Source organism: Salmo salar, chromosome ssa15 (genome assembly GCF_905237065.1).
Source record: "Salmo salar chromosome ssa15, Ssal_v3.1, whole genome shotgun sequence".
NCBI lineage: Eukaryota > Metazoa > Chordata > Actinopteri > Salmoniformes > Salmonidae > Salmo > Salmo salar.
In genome coordinates this window covers 67,086,411-67,111,971 of record NC_059456.1, presented here as the reverse complement: position 1 = coordinate 67,111,971, position 25,561 = coordinate 67,086,411, and the positions used below count along the sequence as shown (strand labels likewise).

Genomic DNA, 25,561 nt, shown 5'->3' with positions numbered 1-25,561 from the left:
TTTCTGTAGTTGCGGATCAGACCTGCACAACGGTCAGGAGGAATTTAGGACCATTCCACTTTACAAAACTGTTTCAGTTCAGCAATATTCTTGGGATGTGTGGTGTGAACCGCTCTTGAGGTCATGCCACAGCATCTCAATTGGCTTGAGGTCAGGACTCTGACTGGGCCACTCCAGAAGGCGTATTTTCTTCTGTTGAAGCCATTCTGTTGTTGATTTACGTTGGTGTTTTGGGTCGTTGCCCTGTTGCATCACTCAACTTCTGTTGAGCTTCAATACACAGACAGCCTTACATTCTCCTGCAAAATGTCTTGATCAACAGAAAAATGAATTCCCAAGTTTATGATAGCAAGCTGTCAAGGCCCTGAGGCAGCAAAGCAGTCCCAAACCATGACTCTCCCTCCACCATATTTTACAGTTGGGATGAGGTTTTAATATTGGTGTGCTGTGCCTTTTTTTTTCTCCACAGATAGTGTTGTTTGTTCCTTCCAAACAACTCAACTGTAGTTTCATCTGTCCATAGAATATTTTGCCAGTAGCGCTGTGGAACATCCAGGTGCTCTTTTGCGAACTTCAGACATGCAGCGATGTTTTTCTTGGACAGCAATGGGTTCTTCCGTGGTGTCCTCCCATGAACACCATTCTTGTTTAGTGTTTTACGTATCGTAGACTCGTTAACAGATGTTAGCATTCTTTCTAGGATTCTTCTTAACCTCATTGAGCATTCTGCGGTGTGCTCTTGCAGTCATCTCTGCAGGACGGCCACTCCTAGGGAGAGTAGCAACATTGCTGAAATTTCTCCATTAATAGACAATTTGTCTTACCGTGGACTGATGAACATCAAGGCTTTTAGAGATACTTTCCACCTTTATGCAAGTCAACAATTCTTAATCTTAGGTCTTCTGAGATCTCTTTTGTTCGAGGCATGGTTCACATCAGGCAATGCTTCTTGTGAATAGCAAACTCAAAATGTGTGAGTGTTTTTTATAGGGCAGGGAATCTCTAACCAACACCTCCAATCTCATCTCATTGATTGGACTCCAGGTTAGCTGACTCCTGACTTCCATTAGCTTTTGGAGAAGTCATTAGCCTAGGGGTTCACATACCTTTTCCAACCTACACTGTGAATGTTTAAATTATGTATTCAATATAGACAAGAAAGATACAATAATGTGTGTTATTAGTTTAAGCACACTGTGTTTGTCCATTGTTGTGACTTAGATCAAGATCAGATCAAATTTTATTATCAACATTTATGCAGAAATTCAGGTAATTCCAAAGGGTTCCCATACTTTTTCTTACCACTGTATCCATTATTTGTTAAATAATATAACTTATAAATGCCTCATGAGCTTAGTTCAACTGTCACACTCCATGAGAACTCAAAATATAAGCTTGTTTTTGTCCAATGTTTGTAAACATTGTAAATGTAAACGACACTGTATAGCCTCATAACATGGTTAAAACAATAATGTTGATATCATGGATGGTCAATCCTTGTATTCATAGCTCTGTCTATTAATCTGAGAGTGGTTGCATTTCTCCAGGCCCATCCCTCAGCTTTTTACCAAAACAGAGGCGGGGCGCCCGTTTTGTTACTGTTTCATCTGTGGATTTGCCCTTTAAACAGCTGCATATTATCAAGATATCAAAGTGTCACCAACAAAAAGGTAAACAATAGGCCTATAGCAAATGCAGCATATGGCATTCATTTTTCACTAGTAAATAGCAATTTTCAGTAGTGCTCAAAGCATGCCATTCCATGAGCGCAGCATTTATTTTTCAACTCGAATGAATGAGCCCAATCAGTCCATGACAACAAATCATAAACAACAGAGTAGGGCTGGCTCATAAATTCTTCATTTTTGGGTTATGCTCAGGTAAAACAATTTGTCCAATCTACACTTCCATATTTCCAAGTCCTAGTCTTGAAGATCAAGGGGTGTAACATTTATTGGAATGACTGGAATTCTGATAGACTTTGGTTTTTAATGTAAAGATATAATTTATAACTTAATCCTATTATTTTATGTAGTAGAAGATGGATTGGTTAGAAGCCTACATAACCTACCCATAAAGTAACATTTTACGTCCATATATTGCCAGCTATGTAAACTTTAACATTGATTTATCCTGCAATAGATGTCGTTCAATTGGTAACATACATTTTTGTCTTCTTCTAATACATCTTAAGGGGAAAGTAATCTAAAAGTAACCAAATTATGTTACTAAATTTGGGTAATCCACAAGTTACGTTACTGATTACAATTTTGGACAGGTAAGTAGTAATGGCAACAGATTACATTTAAAAAGTAACCTACCCAACCCTGGTTTTATGCATTCCTATTTGCTTAGTGTTCTAAACATTGTGCACCATTGCACTGGGTATGTGCACGTGTAAAATAGATGCGCATGAAAAAATGTGTTGGAAAAAACCAGTCGGACAAGAACAGTTTAACTTGTCTTTATTTACCAATTTATTTCCTTCTTCAATGTCATTAAATTGTACAACAATGTAACAGAGCAGAAAAAAACATTACCATGCAATCATGGTATCAGTTACCAGGTTTCCATCCAACCTTATGTGAGTAAAGTACGTTGGATAAAACATTTAATGACAGGCCTGATGGAAACAGCAACTTTGTCGGTAAACTTTTAAAATGTCGACAAAACAATATGCTAGACGTGGCATATTTTGTTTGTAAACGTAATTATGCGAGTAATGGCGGTGGAAATGCTTTATGCGCAAATTTTGATATAATAACCATCATATCGAAGTAAACTTGGGAGTCATGCGTTGAAATAAGTTATGATAAACTTCACAGGGCGGCTACTTTCCAATAAATGTTGAGGGTCTTATTCTGGTGACATGATCTATGCTTGGCTGCCGTTTGATAAATACAAATAATCTTGCTCTTTTGACCATAATAATCTTATAATGTAGTAGGCTAAACCCACACTGTATCTGCAAGCTGTTAGCTAGAGCGCACGTGCCTAGGGCAACATTTGCTATATAACAAACATTTTTGTGACAAAAACCATCAAGAGTTGAAAATGTGATGGAAACCCATTTCATTTGTAATTTTTATTTAGTACATGGGAATTTCACCACAAAAGTTATTTGTATGTGCACTATGTCATCAAGCACAGCCTTCTACCCACAACAAATCAATTGGATGGAAACATCTCTGGTGGAAAAATGCACATATTGTTTTCAGATTTTGTTTTAGCAGATTTAAGAATATTCACATGAAAAATCTGTCACCAATTCAATGGAAAACTAGCTACTGACAATAGAAAATAAAATATCAGATATTACAAAACAATATCATCTCCTCACTCTCCAACCCCTATTTGGATGCATGTGGCTGGGACAGAGAGCCAGGCCAATGCCAAGTAGATGAAAGACCTCCAGTGATTGGTCTTTTTGCAAGCAGCAGCTCCACCATTGGTGTTGGCACAGGATAGGAACAGAGTCGTGCGGGCATGACGTATGCGTTTGACAAACCTCCATTTTGCAAACAACAGGAGAGACAGGACAAATCTAGAGACATGAGAAAATGTACAAACGTCCAAAAAGTCATTAAGTCTGATGCTTTCAAGTCTTTGCTTGTCTGCCAATATACATGTGGTTCTAGATTTCTTAAGCATAGAATGTCTTGTAAAGGTCACCATAGGTGCCCAAAGGCGATTGATGTGTTGAAAATCACAGGCAGTCTGACTCACCATTTCTTATTCCGAGGTTTCAGCTCCTCTGTAGCATTACGCAGAAAGATGTAGTTCTTTTTCTGAGGGTTGTAGTACTCATGCCCCTGAGGTTTAACACAAAATGTATCAATTGAACTTATTCAAAATATTGTCTGGCCATTTTGAAGGAATAGAATGAGTCTTAAAAAATATATATCAACCAATCATAACATGAGGTACGAGACGAAATGTTACCTTTGACCAGTCATAGCTAGAGGCGTAGGCAAAGATGTTGCCGTTGTTGTTGAACGAGCAAGCTGTGATTGGCTGGTCCAGCTGCTCTGAGGTCTTCAGCTTGGTGCGGGCGTCTTTATCCCAGAAGCTAAAGCGACCGTCAGACCCAACAGTCGCCAGTGTACCGTGGACAGGGTGGAAGGAGATGGCATTCACCTGTTTGATCAGAAACAGCAAGCTTTTTGCTTTAAAAAACACCCAAACATCTTTCGATTCCTACTGACTGTAGCCAAACTAATATGAAAGCAGGGTGGAGAGAGCACAAGCTGCACTCACAGCATATATGTCTTGTGGTGTGGCTGTGTTGGTTCCATTCGACCTGTGGCACTTGAAGGTGAAGTTATCCTTGGCTCTACAACACAAAAACACACAGTGTGGCGAGTACGGTGCCCCGTGTGATAGCTAAGGTCTTTCTCACAGTTTGTAAGGAAAAGCACGTTTTGTGGCACTCACGGGTTAGGAGGGTTGATGTAGTGAATGGCGACCCGCCCTTCAATGCTCCCAAGAGCAAATCCAGCAGGCTTGTTCTGTTTGTCCTTAAAGATGGCTATGCAGCGGTGCTGATACAGGGAGACGGAAGAGGTGGTGTTAGGGTGTACACCACAGGCATTAACTACTCAATAATAACTGATAATCAATGGAATCCGCGCACTGCGAAAAGGTGAGTGTAATATGTGCGAGGCAGAAAAAGTGTGTAGTAGACAGTCCTGTAAATGTATTGGTCTTTTTTTATTTAGCCTTTATTTATCCAGGAAGACTTATTTTAGGGAGACCTGTAAGTCACCTGGTATGTGAAACCAGTCACCTGGTGTTTGAGTGGTGAGTCTATCCTCCTGAACTCGGACGGCTGGTTCTCAAGCTGATATACAATCAAACCTCGCTCTGCCGATGCTACCACTGCCATGGGATACACCTGGAAACAACAGCAGTCAGCTCACCAATCAGCAGACAACACATGGCTTATAAAACCAGGACACAGCAGACTTTTATCTGAAATGTTTTGAACATTTAACTGCTGAACACAATTCAAAATCACTGGTCGGTCCTCGCTATTCAGAGTTATTATAGAAAACCACTTAAAGAATATTAAATCACTGGAGCTTTATCACCAGGTCCTCACCACGTCTGCACAGTAGCACCTCTCTGGCAGCTGCAGGGACATCATTGGGTTGGGCGAACGGGTGTCCCAGAACTACAAGAGCAAATCAAAACACAGGTGAGCAAACCATTATAGTGAGTAAGATAATTACATTATTATCCCCACAGGGACATTTTGTTTGTGGCACTGTGTACTTTAAAACATATCATCAAGCATACAATGGGCATAAATACAAAAACAGACAATAAATACAATGAGAATAGAAAAAGTGCAATTCATGGGTGTTTCATAATGATTTAACTGTACACATCAGTACAACGTCAACATCAATGTCAACTGTAGGGCAGACCGTCATTCGAGGAGCCTTACTGCCACTGGGATAAAGGACTGTTTGGCTCTATTTATTGTATGCCCTGTATCACTACATAATAACTATGATATAAAATAGATAGTCATTTTGGAACAAGGATTGTTTCCAATCACAATACATTTTCTTACCTTCAGAGTTTTGTCCCAGCTGCCTGTCATGATACAGTTGTAGTTGGGGGCTTTGATCCAGTGGACTGTTCTGATAGGAGCATCATGCTAAGAGGAAACACAAATCAATACCATTTCTAATCTGATCTAGGTTCAACATAACTTTTCAAGGGAAGCAATTCCCCTCAGTTGCACAAAGAGGTGATGAAGCTACCAATTGAAAAATAACACTTAAAACAGTGTTCATAGCCTGAAATATTTACCTGTGCGATCTGTATTGCCTGGTTGCTGTTGAGATCCCACATTTTGGCAGTCTTATCACAAGATGCAGTGAAAACCTTGCTTCCATCCTGAGAGAGAAAGGGAACGAATAAGTAAAGCTTAATTCAAAGACCTTATATGGTTCGTAAAGATATGTGATGTGATATGTGAGGAGGGCCTACTTCGCTCCAGCAGACATCAAGGACTGGACCCGTGTGCATCTGCTGGGCTTTGGGGACTGTCTGCCCATTGTCCTGTACCTCCCAACACCTCACCTGGAAAAATGTAAGAAAACAGTCACGTGTTACAAAAAGAATGGTTTTAGACTCATAACAAAAAGGCATAAGTCTGAAGTGAACACTTCAAGTGGAACTTAATGACTTGACTCACATCATTGGCCCAGGACCCCCCTATCAAGAAGTTCCCTGGCATGGCAGGGGGACTAAACGCCAAGCAACTGATGCTGTCATCTGGGGGTGAGGTTACTTCCACATCCTATATGAGATCACACATCATTCAAATTTAATTATACCTCTCAGAACCATTTCAAATAGTCAAATAGACTGATCATTAAGCAGGTTACTGAAAGGGAATGCTATTTTCTAGTTAGTTACCTTCATTGGGTTGTGTGTGTCCGTGGTTGCCGCTCCGAATCCCCCTGCGCCAAACCCAGTGCTGGCCCCAAACAAGCTCATGACGTCGGATTGTCTTGAGCCAACACGCGGTTACTAATATGAAATGGTACACAATAAACAGCATTACAATCATGTGAAGTTATTCGATTAACCTTTACATGCATTAGTGATAGTATACATACATTATAATAATGAAAGAGGACAGTTAGCTATTGGACTTCAGTGGCTAGCTAAATGAATGGAGGTTGCTCACAAACCATCATGTTGTTCACATAGCAAGCAATACATCTGCACTCAAGCCTCATATCAACCGCCACTGTGATACTAAACAGCTTACTTTTATCGCAGGGAAATGCAGTAGTTTCAAATGTGTACATATCGAGTTTGTTTACCTTTTTTTTACGTTGAAAATAAGCTTGGTTAAAGAAGAAAACGCAGCGCGGTGAGCGGAATAGGAAGTGCATTCACTGCACATGCGTCGGCAATTTAGGTTGCGTTCCAGGTAGTCTTCATTGCAGTCGCGCTGTTCAGATAATCACACCTCACAATGATTTTTTTTTTACATGTAAAACGTATTTTGATCTAAATCCTATGATTACCTAGAATGAATTTGTTCTAATTCCACCCGTTTTCATATAAAAACTAGTTTTGCTCCCTTTCAATGATAAGTTGCATTATAAACATTTCTCTGGGTGTTACCGATTCAAGAAAATCAATAAGGCAACCGAAAACATACTGTCTTAAAACAAGTGATAGGAGAATGTTAAATATTTTATTTTCGTAAAAATCAGGTTGAAAACAATTTGAAAGAGACGTTGTATATGCTTTCTGAACAAATCCGGAGTATGTTTGATACCATGTGAATAACTTGTAAGTTTCTTGTTTGCTATTTGAAATCAACAACCTTCTTTAATACCAGGTGACCACGCAGAAGAATGTGTTTCCTAAGTGTAGAGGAACAGAAGTCAAAGTTAAAATCTTGTAATTGCCATAAAAGCACACACGCACGCACACACACACACACAAAATAAATAGATGTCATTGTCCCACATATTCTGTAGTCTCAGTTTGAAAGTAATTAATGTACTCTTACTAGAGGACAGCCAGCTATTTCCACCCACTGACAGTCTGCTATGATAGTATACAGATCTCAGATAAGCCTGTAAAAGCAGTAGAGCAGGGTATACAAGCTGAAAAACTGATTATCCATTACCCTTTTCACAATATCCTGCTGAAACTCTACTGGCTTGAAGCGAGCAGTTAATGCAGCTATGGTGGATGCGTAACCAGGCCCGTACAGTATGGCTCGGCAGTGCAAAAAGGGTACATACTTTTCGATACTGAAACCTAGCTCTTGGAATGCAACTTTAAAATGTTTGTTTACACACCACTATGCTTCAACCAAAGGAAAGCCAATATCAATTACTTTGTCATAACAGCTTTGTCTTTATGATCCGATATGTGGGCTACATACGATTGAAGAAATGTGGGAAGAAGACTCACTTGGAGGGAATAGGGAAGCTCTGAAAGAATCTGCCACAGCTGAGAAAACAGAAAATTGGGGGTTTGCCTGCGAAACCTATGCATCTGCGCACTGCTCCTTATGACCTGCAAGACCTTCGAGCCTCAGAGCTTGTAGCTTTTCTCTCTCACATAATGCAGCGACAACAACAAACCCTCTCAGACTCCAAACAAAAGTCCAGTTATCAAGGGCACCCAAAGCTCCGGCGGGTCAGAGAGGGAGAAGCCAGGGTTGGGTTGGCCTTAGTTGGCTTTGGCACGGAGCTGTGCCCTCTTGCCCGTGACAGCCTGAAAGCCAGTCTTGATGCTGGCCACGGAGCAGCGTGAGTGGCAGGTCTCACACTGGAGGAAGTAGAGACGGGTGTCCTTTTGTAGGATGGTGTCAGGGGAGCGACACGTGTGACAAGTCACATATTCCTCTGCAAGTCAAACACAAAGCCAAGATGAGGCACGCAAATATGTCTATAGTAACTACAAGTGAAGGATAACTAAATTATATGCCTCTACAACTATTCTTTACACATTTTGCTCTAGGTCACCAATATACCAATATAATATGGATTCCTGTATATTCCTACTCACTAATATATCTTCTCAAGACATTTTCAATCTGTTTCTGTTGAAATCTTCCTTTGATCACAAGCTGATTATTTCCATCTATGGAGCCACTGCAAATAAAATAAATGTAATAGTCATTCATAAAAACAGGACTTAATAACAGATGTCTGGATATTAAGATTTCTACTGCAAAATCTGCAATAACAATAATACTAGGCCACTTTACCTTGTCCCCAGCTCAGCCATCAAAAATGCCAGAAGATGTTTTGGCTGACGATGCAACCTACAGAGAATAAATGACAGTTAAATGCACAGTCAAATGTACTACTAAGCAACACTACCGTAACTAAGAAACACTACCACACTTCAATCATCATATACTGTAGCTCTCCTGTAGGATGTAGAAACTCAAGTCCCTAAAGTCTGTAGAATGTATGAAGTAAACATGTTTGACTCACAGTTTACAGATATCAGTGAAGTTGACAAACGAGGTCTTCTTGGTGCCCACTCGGACCACCTGAGGGGGCTTCATAACAAACTTTCTCTTCTCTCCGGCCACCATGTCAGGGTTCTTCTCCCGCATGATGTTGAAGACACGGTTCAGTAGCTGAGGAGGACATCACAATATGATCATCAGACTCTCTCAAACTGGCTCAACTAGAATTGAAGGTGCCAACAGCCTGAGGCTGGGGCATGCCTTGAATCAATATAACCAAATGCCCTTTGCAAGTAGGCCTACCTCGTCATATGTGTAGTCTCTGTCTGTCCCTAACCACGCCGGACCACACTGGGAGCTGAATGAGATGCCATCATTGTTTTTCCCCTCATCGTCCTCGAGAGCTCAAGCAAAAACACCACATGGTCATGTTTTAACTGATACAATTACACTCATTGAAAGGAAAGTATAAGACAGATATCAGCATTCAATAATAATAATATTAATAATAAATGTAATTTGTATAGCGCATTTCATTACCCAAGAATCTCAACAACGCTCAAGACAATGTCAGTCACTTAAGTGAATAATTACTACAAGGTCAAATGCCATCCCATACCATCATCCTTCTCAAGTATCTCTCCTTCCTCCTGGAAGTCAACCTTCTTGGACTTTTTTTTCTTTGCTGGCAACTGAAGATCCAGGTCGTCCTCTTCCGCTGCCTCGCTCTGCTCTCCTTCAATTTTCAGCTCCTGTTTTTAATAGATTGGGAGAACCTGTCAGCAAAACTTAATTAGATGTGACAAGACTAGGGTTGCAAAGGGTCGGAAACTTTCAGGTAAATTTCCAGAATTTTCCCGGAAATTTTCCAAGCCGGGGAATTTTGCTTAAATTCATCAAAAACGTTAGCTGATAACAGTGAACCTTTTTGTGGGATACACATAAGGAAATTCTATGTCTTGTGGCATATTTTGGTTAAACTATCCCCAATTCAATGGAATTGCAACTCTCTGCATGCACAGTACATTCTTCCATCACATGTGCAGTGCACTCTTCTATCACATGTATAGCTGATTCTCAAGATCTTGCACACTAATGAGATGCTAATTGAGCCCTCACATGTACAGCTGATTCTCAAGATCTTGCACACTAATGAGATGCTATTGAGCCCACACTACTACACTGTCTGAGCCAAGGACTACATGCTTTCTGGTAAGTTTTGATTACAATACTGGGTGGGGTGAATATATTTTTTATGACATACATAATTTTTTGTTAACTAGTAAATAGTAGCCTACAGCAAAGTGTGTTTAAATCATTTCTAACTTGTTAACAATTTCTGCTAGTTAGTTTTTTCTACCATGTGGGTTTTAGCTTGTTTGAGCCTGCTACCTGAGGAGTGTTAATTCACCTGTTTCCATACATGTTTCATTTTAAAACATTTATCTTACAAAGGAGTTTTTTAATCTAACTGCTTAACTATTTATCTGTACATGGAATTGTATATATTTAAAAAAAAATCTTCACAGGAAAATGCCACAGGCACTATCTGATGTGTGGAGACATTTCACTGCAGCTAATGTAAACTCGGCAAAAAAAAGAAATCTCCTCTCACTGTCAACTGCGTTTATTTTCAGCAAACTTAACATGTGTAAATATTTGTATGAACATAACAAGATTCAACAACTGAGACATAAACTGATCAATTTCCACAGACATGTGGCTAACAGAAATGGAATAATGTGTCCCTGAACAAAGGAGGGGGGGTCAAAATCAAAAGTAACAGTCAGTATCTTATGTGGCCACCAGCTACATTAAGTACTGCAGTGCATCTCCTCCTCATGGACTGCACCAGATTTGCCAGTTCTTGCTGTGAGATGTTACCCGGACATTTCTGGGGGGAATGGCCCTAGCCCTCACCATCCGATCCAACAGGTCCCAGTCGTGCTCAATGGGATTCAGACCTGGGATTTTCGCTGGCCACGGCAGAACACTGACATTCCTGTCTTGCAGGAAGTCATGCACAGAACGAGCAGTATGGCTGGTGGCATTGTCATGCTGGAGGGTCATGTCAGGATGAGCCTGCAGGAAGGGTACCACATGAGGGAGGAGGATGTCTTCCCTGTAACGCACAGCGTTGAGATTGCCTGTAATGACAACAAGCTCAGTTCGATGATGCCGTGACACACTGCCCCAGACCATGACGGACCCTCCACCTCCAAATCGATCCCTCTCCAGAGTACAGGCCTCGGTGTAACGCTCATTCCTTCGACGATAAACGCGAATTCGACCATCACCCCTGGTGAGACAAAACCGCGACTTGTCAGCGAAGAGCACTTTTAGCCAGTCCTGTCTGGTCCAGTGACGGTGGGTCTGTGCCCATAGGCAACATTGTTGCCGGTGATGTCTGGTGAGGACCTGCCTTACAACAGGCCTACAAGCCCTCAGTTCAGCCTCTCTCAGCCTATTGCGGACAGTTTGAGCACTGATGGAGGGATTGTGCGTTCCTGGTGTAACTCGAGGCAGTTGTTGTTGCCATCCTGTACCTGTCCCGCAGGTGTGATGTTCGGATGTACTGGTCCTGTGCAGGTGTTGTTACACGTGGTCTGCCACTGCGAGGACGATCAGCTGTCCGTCCTGTCTCCCTGTAGCACTGTCTTAGGTGTCTCACAGTACGGGCATTGCAATTTATTGCCCTGGCCACATCTGCAGTCCTCATGCCTCCTTGCAGCATGCCTAAGGTACGTTCACGCAGATGAGCAGGGACCCTGGGCATCTTTCTTTTGGTGTTTTTCAGAGTCCGTAGAAAGGCCTCTTTAGTGTCTTAAGTTTTCATAACTGTGACCTTAATTGCCTACTGTCTGTAAGCTGTTAGTGTCTTAACGGCAGTTCCACAGGTGCATGTTCATTAATTGTTTATGGTTCATTGAAAAAGCATGGGAACCAGTGTTTAAACCCTTTACAATGAAGATCTGTGAAGTTATTTGGATTTTTACGAATTATCTATGAAAGACAGGGTCCTGAGTTTAGAAGGAAAAGCTGTGTACATTTGCAAATACTGTGCCAAATCATATGTGAAGAACGCAACAAAGATGCAGAATCATCTGGCCAAGTGCATAAAGTTCCCTCAGCGCTCACAACAAGAAACCTCTGACAAAAGTCCCTCTACTCCTATTCGAGGTGTAAATTATGAATCAGACACCTTATCGATAGCAACAGCACATGGTCCTCCTGGTATCAGAAGTTTTTTTCACTCAATGGAGGAACGTAGTCAGAGAAATGCTGATGAATGTCTTGCTCGAGCTGTGTATGCAACTGGTTCACCTCTGATGCTCACAGGCAATGTGTATTGGAAGAGATTTCTGAATGTTCTTCGCCCAGCATACACCCCTCCACCCAGACATGCTTTATCAACTAATTTGCTGGATGCAGAGTTCAACAGAGTTCAAGTGAATGTCAAGCAAATCATAGAGAAAGCAGACTGTATTGCAATCATCTCTAATGGGTGGTCGAATGTTTGTGTGCAAGGAATAATTAACTACATCATCTCCACCCCTCAACCAGTATTCTACAAGACCACAGACACAAGGGACAACAGACACACCGGTCTCGACATTGCAGATGAGCTGAAGGCAGTCATCAATGACCTTGGACCACAGAAGGTATTTGCACTGGTGACAGACAATGCTGTGAACATGAAGACTGCTTGGTCTAAAGTGGAGGAGTCCTCCCCTCACATCACACCCGTTGGCTGTGCTGCTCTTGCATTGAATCTGCTCCTCAAGGACATCATGGCACTGAAAACAATGGATGCACTCTACAAGAGAGCCAAGGAAATGGTTAGGTATATGAAGGGTCGTCAAGTTATAGCAACAATCTACCTCACCAAGCAAAGTGAGAAGAATAAGAGCACCACATTGAAGCTGACCAGCAAAACGCATTGGGGTGGTGTTGTCATCATGTTTGACAGTCTCCTGGAGGTGAAAGAGTCTCTCCAAGAAATGGCCATATCACAGTCTGCCGATATGGACAGCCCCATCAAGAGGATCCTCCTGGATGATGTATTTTGGGAGAGTGGTAAGCAGCCTGAAACTCCTGAAACCTATAGCAGTAGCCATTGGACGGATTGAGGGAGACAATGCCATCCTGTCTGATGTTCAGACTCTGCTTGCAGATGTAAGATAAGAAATCTGTACTGCCCTACCCACTTCACTGTTGCTCCAAGCAAAGGAAACTGCAGTTCTGAAATACATAAAAAAGCGTGAATACTTCTGCTTCAAGCTCATACACGCCACAGCGTACATGTTGGACTCCAAGTATGCTGGCAAGAGCATCCTGTCTGGTGTAGAGATCAACAAGGCCTATGGTGTCATCACTACTGTGTCTCGCCACCTTAGCCTGGATGAGAGTAATGTTCTTGGCAGTCTGGTGAAGTATACTCCAAGCAATGGCATCGGGATAGAGATGCAATATGGCAGTCGTGCCAACATACAGTGCCTTGCATAAGTATTCATCCCCCTTGGCGTTTTCCCCATTACAACCTGTAATTTAAATATATTTTTATTTGGATTTCATATAATGGACATACACAAAATAGTCCAAATTGGCGAAGTGAAATGAAAAAAATAACTTCTCAAAAATAAAAAACCTCAAACCGGTACGTGCATATGTATTCACCCCCTTTGCTATGAAGCCCCTAAATAAGATCTGGTGCAACCAATTACCTTCAGAAGTCACATAATTAGTTAAATAATGTCCACCTGTGTGCAATCTAAGTGTCACATGATCTCAGTATACATACACCTGTTCTGAAAGGCCCCAGAGTCTGCAACCCCACTAAGCAAGGGGCACCACCAAGCAAGCGGCACCATGAAGACCAAGGAGCTCTCCAAACAGGTCAGGGACAAAGCTGTGGAGAAGTACAGATCAGGGATGAACTTTGAACATCCCACGAAGCAACATTAAATCCATTATTAAAAAAATGGAAAGAATATGGCACCACAACAAACCTGCCAAGAGAGGGCCGCCCACCAAAACTCACGGACCAGGCAAGGACGTCATTAATCAGAGAGGCAACAAAGCGACCTAAGATAACCCTGAAGGAGCTGCAAAGCTCCACTGCGAAGATTGGTCCTATGGACATATACTCCAATCTAAGCTATACACTCCACAGAGCTGGGCTAGACAGAAGAGAGGCCAGAAAAAAACCATTGCTTAAAGAAAAAAATAAGCAAACACACCTTGTGTTCACCAAAAGGCATGTGGGAGACTCCCCAAACATATGGAAGAAGGTACTCTGGTCAGATGAGACCAAAATTGAGCTTTTTGCCTATCAAGGAAAACGCTATGTCTGGCGCAAACCCAACACCTCACATCACCCCGAGAACACCATCCCCACAGTGAAGCATGATGGTGGCAGCATCATGCTGTGGGGATGTTTTTCATCGGCAGGGACTGGGAAACTGGTCAGAATTGAAGGAATGATGGATGGCGCTAAATACAGGGAAATTCTTGAGGGAAACCTGTTTGTCTTCCAGAGATTTGAGACTGGGATGGAGGTTCACCTTCCAGTAGGACAATGACCCTAAGCATACTGCTAAAGCAACACTCGAGTGGTTTAAGGGGAAACATTTAAATGTCTTGGAATGGCCTAGTCAAAGCCCAGACCTCAATTCAATTGAGAATCTGTGGTATGACTTAAATATTGCTGTACACCAGCGGAGCTATCCAACTTGAAGGAGCTGGAGCAGTTTTGCCTTGAAGAATGGGCAAAAATCTCAGTGGCTAGATGTGCCACGTTTATAGAAACATACCCCAAGAGACTTGCAGCTGTAATTTCTGCAAAAATATTGACTTTGGAGGGGGTGAATATGCATGCTCAAGTTTCCTTTTTTTTTGGTCTTATTTCTTGTTTGTTTCACAAGAAAAAATATTTTGCATCTTCAAAGTGGTAGGCATGTTGTGTAAATCAAATGATACAAACCCCCCCAAAAAATCTATTTTAATTCTAGGTTGTAAGGCAACAAAATAGAAAAAATGACAAGGGGGATGAATACTTTCGCAAGCCACTGTATCTCATCAGCCACCTGGTGGAAGGGACATTGTGGATCTGAGGCTCTTTACCCTGTTGCCTTCATCATCCTCCAAATCCCACCATCAGCCGCCTCAGAGCGCAACTGGTCCTTGTTTGGGAACACACACACCAAAGCACGCAACAGGCTGACCAATACAAGGGTTGAAATATGTGGCCACCCGGGCATATTTGAGGCTTTTTGAGCCTGTCAACGAGCCATCCTCAGCAACGTTGGAAAGTGACAGTGAAGATGAGGCCTCAGAGTCTGATGTTCAAGAGGTGGACATTGAGGAGGTCCAGGGAGAAGACATGGAAGCCTGAGAGGAAGACAGTCTAGAAACTAAAGATTTGATTATCATTTTACAGATGTATGTTGAAAACGTTTTTGGAGATGCGATGGATCATTGGGGATCATTCAATATTCCCTTTCTTTTGTTGTTCAGTGAAATCATCCCATGTGAAGAGTCAACTCATTTAATTAAAGTTACATTTGTAACTAAATTGTTTTTTTTTATTTCTATTGGAAGGATTTAATAATTTGCAATTATTTCTACTTACGATAAGTTAAAATGTTTATGTTTCTGTCTCCATATGATATGGTAAATATATCCAATGCAAAAAACATCTACATTTAAATGGTATTAATATTAATTTGCATATATTTCTGTTAATTCCTATATATGCCTGTTAATTCCCATATACTCCCACGGAAGGTTTCCACCTCTGAATATTCCCCAAAATGTGCAACCCTAGACAAAACTCAGCTCAAAATAGAGATTCAGAAAGAAATGCGGCGTAACAAAGCCTTGGAAATAAACACAAGGCAGTTAACTTCAATATCAATATGGCTCCCATAGATATGGCTCCACTCCAGGTACACACACAGCGTAAATGACAGTGCATTCGGAAAGTATTCAGACCCCTTGACTTTTTCCATATTTTGTTACATTACAGCCTTATTCTAAAATTGATTAAATTGTTTTTTTCCCTCATCAATCTACACACAATACTCCATAATGAAAAATAAAAATGTTTTTTAGATTTTTTGGGGAATGTATAAAAATATAAATAATAATATCACATTTACTTAAGTATTCAGACCCTTTACTCAGTACTTTGTTGAAGCACCTTTGGTAGCGATTACAGGCTCGTATGACGCTACAAGCTTGGCGCACCTGTATTTGGGGAGTTTCTCCCATTTCTTCTCTGCAGATCCTCTCAAGCTCTGTCAGGTTGGATGGGGAGCGTCGCTGCACAGCTACTTTCAGGTCTCTCCAGATGTTTGATGGGTTCAAGTCCGGGCTCTGGCTGTGCCACTCAATGACATTTAGAGACTTGTCCTAAAGCCACTCCTGCGTTGTCTTGGCTGTGTGCTTAGGGTTGTTTTCTTGTTGGAAGGTGAACCTTCGCCTCAGTCTGAGGTCCTGTGTGCTCTGGAGCAGGTTTTCATCAAGGATCTCTCTGTACTTTGCTCCGTTCATCTTTCCCACAATCCTGACTAGTCTCCCAGTCCCTGCCGCAGAAAAACATTCCCACAGCATGATGCTGCCACCACCATGCTTCACCGTAGGGATGGTGCCAGGTTTCCTCCAGACGTGATGGTTGGCATTCAGGCCAAAGAGTTCAGTCTTGGTTTCATCAGACCAGAAAATCTTCTTTCTGATGGTCTGAGTCCTTTAGGTCCTTTTGGCAAACTCCAAGCGGGCTGTCATGTGACTTTTGTGGCTTCCGTCTGGCCACTCTACCATAAAGGCCTGATTGGTAGAGTGCTGCAGAGATGGTTGTTCTTCTGGAATGTTCTCCCATCTCCACAGAGGAACTCTGGAGCTCCGTCAGAGTGACCATCGGGTTCTTGGTCACCTCCCTGACCAAGGCCCTTCTCCCCCAATTGCTCAGTTTGGCCGGGCGGCCAGCTCTAGGAAGAGTCTTGGTGTTTCCAAACTTTTTACATTTAAGAATGATGAAGGCCACTGTGTTCTTGGGGATCTTCAATGTTGCAGAAATGTTTTTGTACCATTACCCAGATCTGTACCTCGACACAATCCTTTCTCGCAGCTCTACGGACAATTCCTTTGACCTCATGGCTTGGTTTTTGCTCTGACATGCACTGTGGGACCTTATATAGACAGGTGTGTACCTTTCCAAATCATGTCCAATCAATTGAATTTACCACAGGTGGACTCCAAGTTATAGAAACATCTCAAGGATGATCAATGGAAACAGGATGCACCTGAGCTCAATATCGAGTCTCATAGCAAAGGGTCTGAATACTTATGTAAATAAGGTATTTGTATTTTATTTTATACATATTCAAACATTTCTTAAAACCTATTTTCGCTTTGTCATTATGGGCTATTGTTTGTAGATTGATGAGGGAAAAAAAGACTTAATCAATTTTATAGTAAGGCTGTAATGTAAACAAAATGTGGGAAAAAAGGATGGGGTCTGAATACTTTCTGAATGCACAGTATATATCATACCTTTATCCCCTCCTCAATGTCATTATCAAACACTTTCTTGGGCTTCTTCTTCTTTTTCTTCTGGTTGAAAAAGTTCAGGTCATCAAGATCGTCGGATTGCTCTAAAGATTTGAACAAACACTTCTGATATTGGTCTTACTGCGTTACTCTTCCGTTCCAGTCATGACAGATTAGTGGTCTAGAAGAGCAGAAAGTCACTACTGGGACATTACATTTCCTCTTTTCCTTGTTTCCTCTCCTCACTTCCATCTGACATTCTGAGTAGGAAGTGAGTGAAGGATGGAAGGAGAGGACCAAAGAATTCGAGGAAAGACCTTTTGAGCTCATTGTCAGGTGTGAGCCTTCTTACCTTTCTTCCTTCCCTCGTCCTCGTCCAGGTCGAACTCTCTGTCCTCCCCACCATCAGGCTCCACCTCCTTGGCCTCTACCTGCTGTGTGTCCTCTGCCACTCCGTCTCCACCTTCTTCTTCCAGCATGAAAGGCTTCTTCTTCTTCTTCTTCTTCTTGGTCATGTTGGGGTCGAATATCATCTGATGGGAGAATTAGATCATGATGATTAGCTTAGACCCAGTGTGATTGAAGAAAAATAGCTGTTTGTTGATACATTACATTATATTTCCAGTCTAAGACTAGTTCTGGTACAATGTGTACAAACATTGACATACACACACAGCTAACATAAGTTTCCCAATTCCAAATAAAGCTTAATAACTACAGGAATAGACTTGCAGCTAGCTACCTAGCATAGCTGACATTTGGTCACACATTTTTTTTATTAGTTAGTTAGCCCACTAGCCAAGCGCTCAACATGTGTGAGTGGTCTGCTGTCTGATATACTGGTGGGAAAGGCTTGTACTGTAGGCTGAGGCCAAAGTCATTCAACAACGATCGCCACTAACGTTAACGTTACTGGCTAATCTTTTTCTACCCGACCAATACTGATGATAGTATATACACCATGATAAAAAGTGATAGCTTACTTCGTCTCCTGACATGTTTGCGGAAAGAACAAGAACGATCTAGGAAGTTTTTTTATCCCCCGATCGGTCCCACTTCAACTCGCCGACACTTCTTGCATCAGCGATAAATTACCAATGCGCAATCGTGGACGAACGTAATGAGGTCGATATTCAGGGTTGCCAGGTCCAGTTTAGATTTCTAGCCGAATGATCATTCAAATAACCCACTCAAAAGGTTGAATACTAGCCCAACATTTTTTTTTAGACAGCAAGTGCTGATTTGCCACATTTATACAACAAACCCTTTCCCATAACGTTATCGAGCCAATTAAGAAGGAATATCAACATAACTTGTAACAACGCTAGAATCAAAATTCGGTTTTCATCAAAATAATAATTAGAGCTATGATTATAAAGGAATTTGAATATGTCTCAAGATAAAAGATAATTCACAATTATTAAACTCGTCAGATCATTTTCCATCAATTGATGTTGATTTAACTCGCGTGACTGCTATTAAGAAATATGGCACAAGGGGGTATGGTATATAGCAAATACACCACAGCTAATGGCTGTTCTTAAGCATGAGGCAAAGGGATACAGCCATTAGCCGTGGTATTTTGTCAAATACCAAAAACCCTTGTGGTACCTTATTGCTATTATAAACTGGTTACCAACATAATTAGAACAGTAACAATAAACGTTTTGTCATACCCATGCTATGCAGTCTGATATACCACAAACGTCTGAAATACCACGGCTTTCAGCCAATCAACATTCAGGGCTTGAACCACATAGTTTATAATTGTAAAGAAATCCCCTTTGATAGATACATCTGACAGGAGAGTTTGAGTGATAAAAGTTGGACAGAGGATCTAGAAATCTCTGAGCAAGAAACACTTGGATGAACTTTAAAAAAAAAAGAATGTTGGGCTATTTTCTGGCAATTGTGACTTTTTATGTGCCAGATGTTAAGAATACAAACAGTTTTAATGGCCCATTTGCGAGAGATTGACTTATTTCAATAGGCATAGGCTACAGATTAAAATCTGGGTTTATGATTGTAATTCGATTTTGCCATGGTTTGCTTAGCTACAGTGAGGGAAAAAAGTATTTGATCCCCTGCGGATTTTGTACGTTTGCCCACTTACAAAGAAATTATCAGTCTATAATTTTAATGGTAGGTTTATTTGAACAGTGAGAGACAGAATAACAACAAAAAAATCCAGAAAAACGCATGTCAAAAACGTTAGAAATGTATTTGCATTTTAATGAGGGAACTAAGTATTTGACCCCTCTGCAAAACATGACTTAGTACTTGGTGGCAAAACCCTTGTTGGCAATCACAGAGGTCAGACATTTCTTGTAGTTGGCCACCAGGTTTGCACACATCTCAGGAGGGATTTTGTCCCACTCCTCTTTGCAGATCTTCTCCAAGTCATTAAGGTTTCGAGGCTGATGTTTGGCAACTCGAACCTTCAGCTCCCTCCACAGATTTTCTATAGGATTAAGGTCTGGAGACTGGCTAGGCCACTCCAGGACCTTAATGTGCTTCTTCTTGAGCCACTCCTTTGTTGCCTTGGCCGTGTGTTTTGGGTCATTGTCATGCTGGAATACCCATCCACGACCCATTTTCAATGCCCTGGCTGAGGGAAGGAGGTTCTCACCCAAGATTTGACGGTACATGGCCCCGTCCATCGTCCCTTTGATGTGGTGAAGTTGTCCTGTCCCCTTAGCAGAAAAACACCCCCAAAGCATAATGTTTCCACCTCCATGTTTGACGGTGGGGATGGTGTTCTTGAGGTCATAGGTAGCATTCCTCCTCCTCCAAACACGGCGAGTTGAGTTGATGCCAAAGAGCTCCATTTTGGTCTCATCTGACCACAACACTTTCACCAGTTGTCCTCTGAGTCATTCAGATGTTCATTGGCAAACTTCAGACGGGCATGTATATGTGCTTTCTTGAGCAGGGGGACCTTGCGGGCACTGCAGGATTTCAGTCCTTCACAGCGTAGTGTGTTAACAATTGTTTTCTTGGTGACTATGGTCCCAGCTGCGTTGAGATCATTGACAAGATCCTCCCGTGTAGTTCTGGGCTGATTCCTCACCGTTCTCATGATCATTGCAACTCCACGAGGTGAGATCTTGCATGGAGCCCCAGGCCGAGGGAGATTGACAGTTCTTTTGTGTTTCTTCCATTTGCGAATAATCGCATCAACTGTTGTCACCTTCTCACCAAGCTGCTTGGCGATGGTCTTGTAGCCCATTCCAGCCTTGTGTAGGTCTACAATCTTGTCCCTGACATCCTTGGGGAGCTCTTTGGTCTTGGCCATGGTGGAGAGTTTGGAATCTGATTGATTGATTGCTTCTGTGGACAGGTGTCTTTTATACAGGTAACAAGCTGAGATTAGGAGCACTCCCTTTAAGAGTGTGCTCCTAATCTCAGCTCGTTACCTGTATAAAAGACACCTGGGAGCCAGAAATCTTTCTGATTGAGAGGGGGTGAAATACTTATTTCCCTCATTAAAATGCAAATCAATTTATAACATTTTTGACATGCGTTTTTTTCTGGATTTCTTTGTTGTTATTCTGTCTCTCAATGTTCAAATAAACTTACCATTAAAATTATAGACTGATCATTCCTTTGTCAGTGGGCAAACGTACAAAATCAGCAGGGGATCAAATACTTTTTTCCCTCACAGTAGATGAAGGCAGCCTATAGCCCCTGATTGGCCTACATCTAATTTCAGATAGTTTACATTAGCCTAGGCAAGATGTAGGCAAGATGTAAACTGAACAATTTAGCAGCTTGATTAGTTCAAATTGACAGACTTATTTATTCAACATGAATAGCAAGGAGATTTCAAGAAGTGCTTCCAATAGCCTGCTGAACTAGGCTACTGAGGATGGGGTCATAATTTCCATCACTGAATTAAATATTAATAATGTGTTGGCTATATGAACTTAATATTCTTGTCAACAACAGCCAGTGTATTTTTTTAAACTTGTAGCCTAATCTGACTGATTGTTACCATCAATCTAATGTGTTCTAACAAATGATCGGCAATTGCGATAGAGCTTTGTTAACTTCCAATTTAATTAACTAAACATGGCCATTAATAATTTCATAATAACACAAGGCTATAACAACAATAAACTGAAATTATAAACGATTTATTAAATCAGTTTGCCAGCTCCAGGAAGGCTACACAAGTGGCATAGTAGCCTAAAATGGCATATAAATGAATAGGCTACTTCTAGCATGCTAATATGCTTTATGGAAAAAGGTTTGGAAAATAAAATAGTTGTCTCCTTAATGACAAATAGCAAACCTACAGCTGACAAAATGTTATCACAACATGTGCACTTGCTACTCTGTCTCCTCTGAGTGGCGATTTTAGCATGTAAAACTTAGTGGGGCAAATCCCAAAAAATGTTTGGGATGCATGCCAGCAAAGCCACTACACAACACAACACTAAATAATACATTAATTGCACTATAACAGTGACAAACGGTGCCCACAAACTGTTAGGGCCTAACAGCAGTCCCAACACCTTACCACTGCTACACCTGGCTATCAGCGGAGCCTTGTCTGACAGCGAAACAGTTAGTTCAACTTAATTTACTGCCTTTAAAAAAAACATAGCTGATATGGCTGACTTGCTTAAACAAATGTGGTTTCTACTGACAATTGAGATGTACAAACTATGGCATAAGGGGACGACAAGCGGATAAGAGGCAATCCGTAATTTCGATTAAGACATTAATGAGCAAGCTAGGACGGACATAGTCAATATAGGACGGACATAGTCACTTTTTAAATGTACAGCGACAGAATTCAGAACATGTGCCGTTCTTACAGTATTCTCCCTGTACACCAAGTCAGAACTGTAGGATAAATAAAGGGGGCATACTGTATAAGCAGACAATGAAAGCTCATACAATATTCAATGATTACATTTCTCTAAAACAGGTTATAGGCTACATGTGCACCAGCAAGTCAGAACAGTAAGCGAAATTAAGAGGGGAAAATAGACCAAATTATTAGGCTGATGCACATGGGCTACTAAAAGCTTACAACATAACATACACTTAGTATTACTTTCTTAGCTACAGTATACATATCTCCCTGGCGTATTACATAATTTATGCAGCAGCATACAATACATTTTTGGACTCACCTTGTTGTGTTGTGCTCACTTGAACAGGAAGATGTCATCAGACTTTGTCATCAAAGTCTGGCATTTTTTGGATTTAAGGTGCTTTCAAGACAACTGGGAACTCTGAAAAAACAAGGCCGAATCATGATGATGTCAGTGATCTTCATGTCGTAGCTCTAGAAAGAGGCCTGAGTTCCCAACTTACAATTCCGAGTTGGATGACGGTTCAAAACATATTTTCCCAGTCGGAGCTAGTTTTTTCCTGAGTTCCCAGTTGTCTTGAACTAACTGAAGTCAGATTTCCTAATTATTCCTAGTGATTGCTTTGCAATGCTTGCAGTAAGCCACTGATTCCTTCCAAACCACTCATTGTTGAATTTGCAATTTCCAACTTGTTGTGTAATGTTTATGTCCACACGTTTTATCTATAATTTCTCTTCATTATTTTTCTTCATATGACAAGGATTAAAAAGGATTTGCCAGTAGACTGTCAATTTGATTCATGATGATGACTTCTAGCTAAGATTTTGAAAGTATGATGTTGACATGATCAGTCCAATCAAAGCTACTGTACATATAACGTGATTTGACATAATTGTATCTGTGGCCAGTGACCTTGAGCCTTCTTGGATGGGAATTTCTAACGTAACTATATGGCAGCAAACAAGGGGCTTGAATTTTTTTGCTCTACCATTAGATTTGGTGGTGATGTTGTGTCCCCATGAGTGACAGAACACAAAGCCAATCACGGCACAACTAGAGAACATTACCAACCCCTACGCTCTGTATTTTCCGCTGGCTCCCTCACAATCACAGAAAGCACTGAGCTAGGCTGAAACCCTTGAATTTTGGAGCAGCCTTACTCAAGAAAGCAAAAAATAGACCTTGTTTGTATGCGGCTTTATTAAATCAATTATTTATTTTTACATTGTTTTGCAAACTAATATGTGACACATATTAATGCCAAAAAAACATGACAAACTTTTTAGCTAAAAATGTGGGGCTCAAAACAGGTGGGGCAGAGCTGAATGACACGTAGCCACTGCTCTTCTCACTCATGTGACTCAGCCAATAGTGGACTTATGCCGCCTGCTGCAGTGTTATCGCATTACACACACCTATGGGGAGTGATCCAGGCCAGAATTCAGCCTAGGCAACAGTACCACCATGTGGCTGTTGCCTATCATTGAACGTCTGACTGTCATGACGTGATACCAATGCCTTGCTAACGTCTGAGGGACGCCTGCGTGTTAATAAAATGATGCTGTCTCCTACCCTTGAACGTGAAACTAACATGTCTAACAAGTCATAAGGTGCATAGTTTATATTTATATTAATTACATCTCAACCATACATTTTAGAAACATACAGTGTTTCCCGTGAAAGCCAACGTTCTGATGTAGCCACATTGAGCTATGCGTATTTCCTGTTATCATAACCACAACCTAAAAAAGGCTCCTGAGTGGCGCAGCGGTCTGAAGCACTGCATCTCAGTGCTAGAGGCGTCACTACAGACACCCTGGTTTGAATCCAGGCTGTATCACAACCGGCTGTGATTGGGAGTCCAATAGGGCGGGGCACAATTGGCCCAGCGTCATCCGGGTTTGGCCGGTGTAGACAACATTGTAAATAAGAATTTGTTCTTAACTGACTTGCATAGTTAAATAAAGGTTAAAGAAAAAAAAGATGATGTCTAATCTATAGGCAATCTGGCTTTCCCTCAACACCTCATGGGACGGTATCTTATCTCGCTGTATACAGATCGAAACATTGTTAGCCAATCACAGACTGTGTTGTTACCAGTTCCCAGTAGCCTACTTCAAGCAACTAATAGTAGTTGTTTCTGTGACTTTCAGTGGAATAGACAAGTTCATAGGATTTCCCAGAGGGTCCATGTTATTCAGAATCCTTGGGATGTCTCTACCTCAATCAAGTAAAAATGTAAAAGGTTTAAGTGTAGTGTTAGGTTATGGTTTAGGGTAGGGACGTTCAAAGGAATCCAGATAGCAGTGACCATTCATAAGAGTGCGAGAGGGGCTTGGTATTTGAGAGCATGGCGGCGACACAGACATTCATTTGTTTGTTTTTTTACAAGCGTTAGACGCGATTTTCTAGAATGACCAAGATGTCCTTAATCTGATTGAGGATTAAGTATATTTAAATTGTGTTATCGTTAGGAAATATTTAGGCCAACTGTGTTGATAAGGAAAATTTGGTTGATTTGAAAATAATTACTTTTTGCTGAGTTGATAACTTATTGTTGGAGGGAAACGAGGGAGACGAGGTACAACATACTTCATTGAAGACCTAAAATCATGCCTGACAAGACCAATGAAATCATAACGGTCTCCTAATATAGTGTTGACACAGGAGTAGCCTATAGTCTACAATAATGACGTCATTGAATGTGCTACAATATAATTTATTTCATTGATGAATTAAATTCTAAATAGGGATGGGTAGGTTACTTCATTTAGTGAATACTGAATGTCTTTGGCTTTTCAGCTGTTAAACTATGGCAATGTCAAACTAATTGCTAAATCTAGCTTTATTTTAGTCAAGAAGATGTGATGAACCAGAGCAACCAATCAGCTTCACTGCAGCTGTTCAACCTACCTGCTCTCCCTCCACAAGCAACCACATCCTCTTCTCCTGTTCAACTCATTTGCCGCCACACTGAAAAGGACTGTACATAAGTCTGTCTGTGTCTGCAACATGATCCATCCAAGGCCTCAGCTGGATGCCTAAAATGTGAGAAATGTAGTGTGTGTGTGTGTGTGTGTGTGTGTGTGTGTGTGGAGTTCCAAGAAAATAAATGAGTGTGATGTGCCCCTCTGTGTCAATGTTGAAATGCCATAAATGCGTATGAAAATAAAGACCCATTGGGATCTAAAATGAGGGTGGTGTCCTCGTGTCTCCT

The 25,561-nt window shown here is 41.3% G+C and overlaps 2 protein-coding genes across 6 annotated transcripts; both read right to left on the bottom strand.

Moving 5' to 3' along the window:
- Nucleotides 1-2,448: 2,448 nt before the first annotated feature.
- LOC123727295 (mRNA export factor) lies at nucleotides 2,449-8,196 on the bottom strand. 4 transcript variants are annotated; one of them, XM_045695958.1, is made up of 14 exons: nucleotides 7,957-8,196; nucleotides 7,358-7,397; nucleotides 6,433-6,546; nucleotides 6,209-6,313; nucleotides 6,001-6,093; nucleotides 5,821-5,907; nucleotides 5,579-5,665; nucleotides 5,102-5,173; nucleotides 4,766-4,894; nucleotides 4,435-4,541; nucleotides 4,258-4,333; nucleotides 3,943-4,137; nucleotides 3,727-3,812; nucleotides 2,449-3,544 (listed from the first exon to the last, which is right to left on the bottom strand). In XM_045695958.1, coding segments are annotated over exons 3-14 (1,119 nt in total). In that variant the 5' UTR covers nucleotides 6,514-6,546; nucleotides 7,358-7,397; nucleotides 7,957-8,196; the 3' UTR covers nucleotides 2,449-3,543. The 4 variants fall into 4 exon arrangements, with proteins under 4 accessions (XP_045551914.1, XP_045551913.1, XP_045551912.1 ...); XM_045695957.1 differs by lacking the exon at nucleotides 7,957-8,196 and having other exon boundaries at nucleotides 7,358-7,450; XM_045695956.1 differs by lacking the exons at nucleotides 7,358-7,397; nucleotides 7,957-8,196 and adding an exon at nucleotides 6,847-6,940 and having other exon boundaries at nucleotides 6,433-6,548.
- On the bottom strand, nucleotides 7,207-25,314 carry if2b (Eukaryotic translation initiation factor 2 subunit 2). 2 transcript variants are annotated; one of them, XM_045695201.1, is made up of 9 exons: nucleotides 25,258-25,314; nucleotides 17,871-18,051; nucleotides 17,522-17,622; nucleotides 9,588-9,720; nucleotides 9,272-9,372; nucleotides 8,991-9,139; nucleotides 8,759-8,815; nucleotides 8,557-8,642; nucleotides 7,207-8,393 (listed from the first exon to the last, which is right to left on the bottom strand). In XM_045695201.1, the coding sequence occupies exons 1-9, from the start codon at nucleotides 25,282-25,284 to the stop codon at nucleotides 8,218-8,220; spliced, it is 1,011 nt and encodes a 336-aa protein (XP_045551157.1). In that variant the 5' UTR covers nucleotides 25,285-25,314; the 3' UTR covers nucleotides 7,207-8,217. The 2 variants fall into 2 exon arrangements, with proteins under 2 accessions (XP_045551157.1, NP_001135243.1); NM_001141771.1 differs by lacking the exon at nucleotides 25,258-25,314 and adding an exon at nucleotides 18,502-18,583.
- Nucleotides 25,315-25,561: the final 247 nt, after the last annotated feature.

Bases quoted from the DNA above. Each gene is read 5' to 3' on its own strand.
- LOC123727295 (XM_045695958.1), bottom strand. From the start codon at position 6,513: ATGAGCTTGTTTGGGGCCAGCACTGGGTTTGGCGCAGGGGGATTCGGA. The intron at 4,334-4,434 runs GTGAGTGCCACA...TTTGTGTTGTAG, and splicing joins TACATCAACCCTCCTAACCC to AGCCAAGGATAACTTCACCT. The intron at 4,138-4,257 runs GTGAGTGCAGCT...CTGATCAAACAG, and splicing joins CACCACAAGACATATATGCT to GTGAATGCCATCTCCTTCCA.
- if2b (XM_045695201.1), bottom strand. From the start codon at position 25,284: ATGTGGTTGCTTGTGGAGGGAGAGCAG. The intron at 17,623-17,870 runs GTAAGAAGGCTC...TCAAATCTTTAG, and splicing joins GGACGAGGGAAGGAAGAAAG to AGCAATCCGACGATCTTGAT. The intron at 8,816-8,990 runs GTGAGTCAAACA...TATTCTCTGTAG, and splicing joins TTCACTGATATCTGTAAACT to GTTGCATCGTCAGCCAAAAC.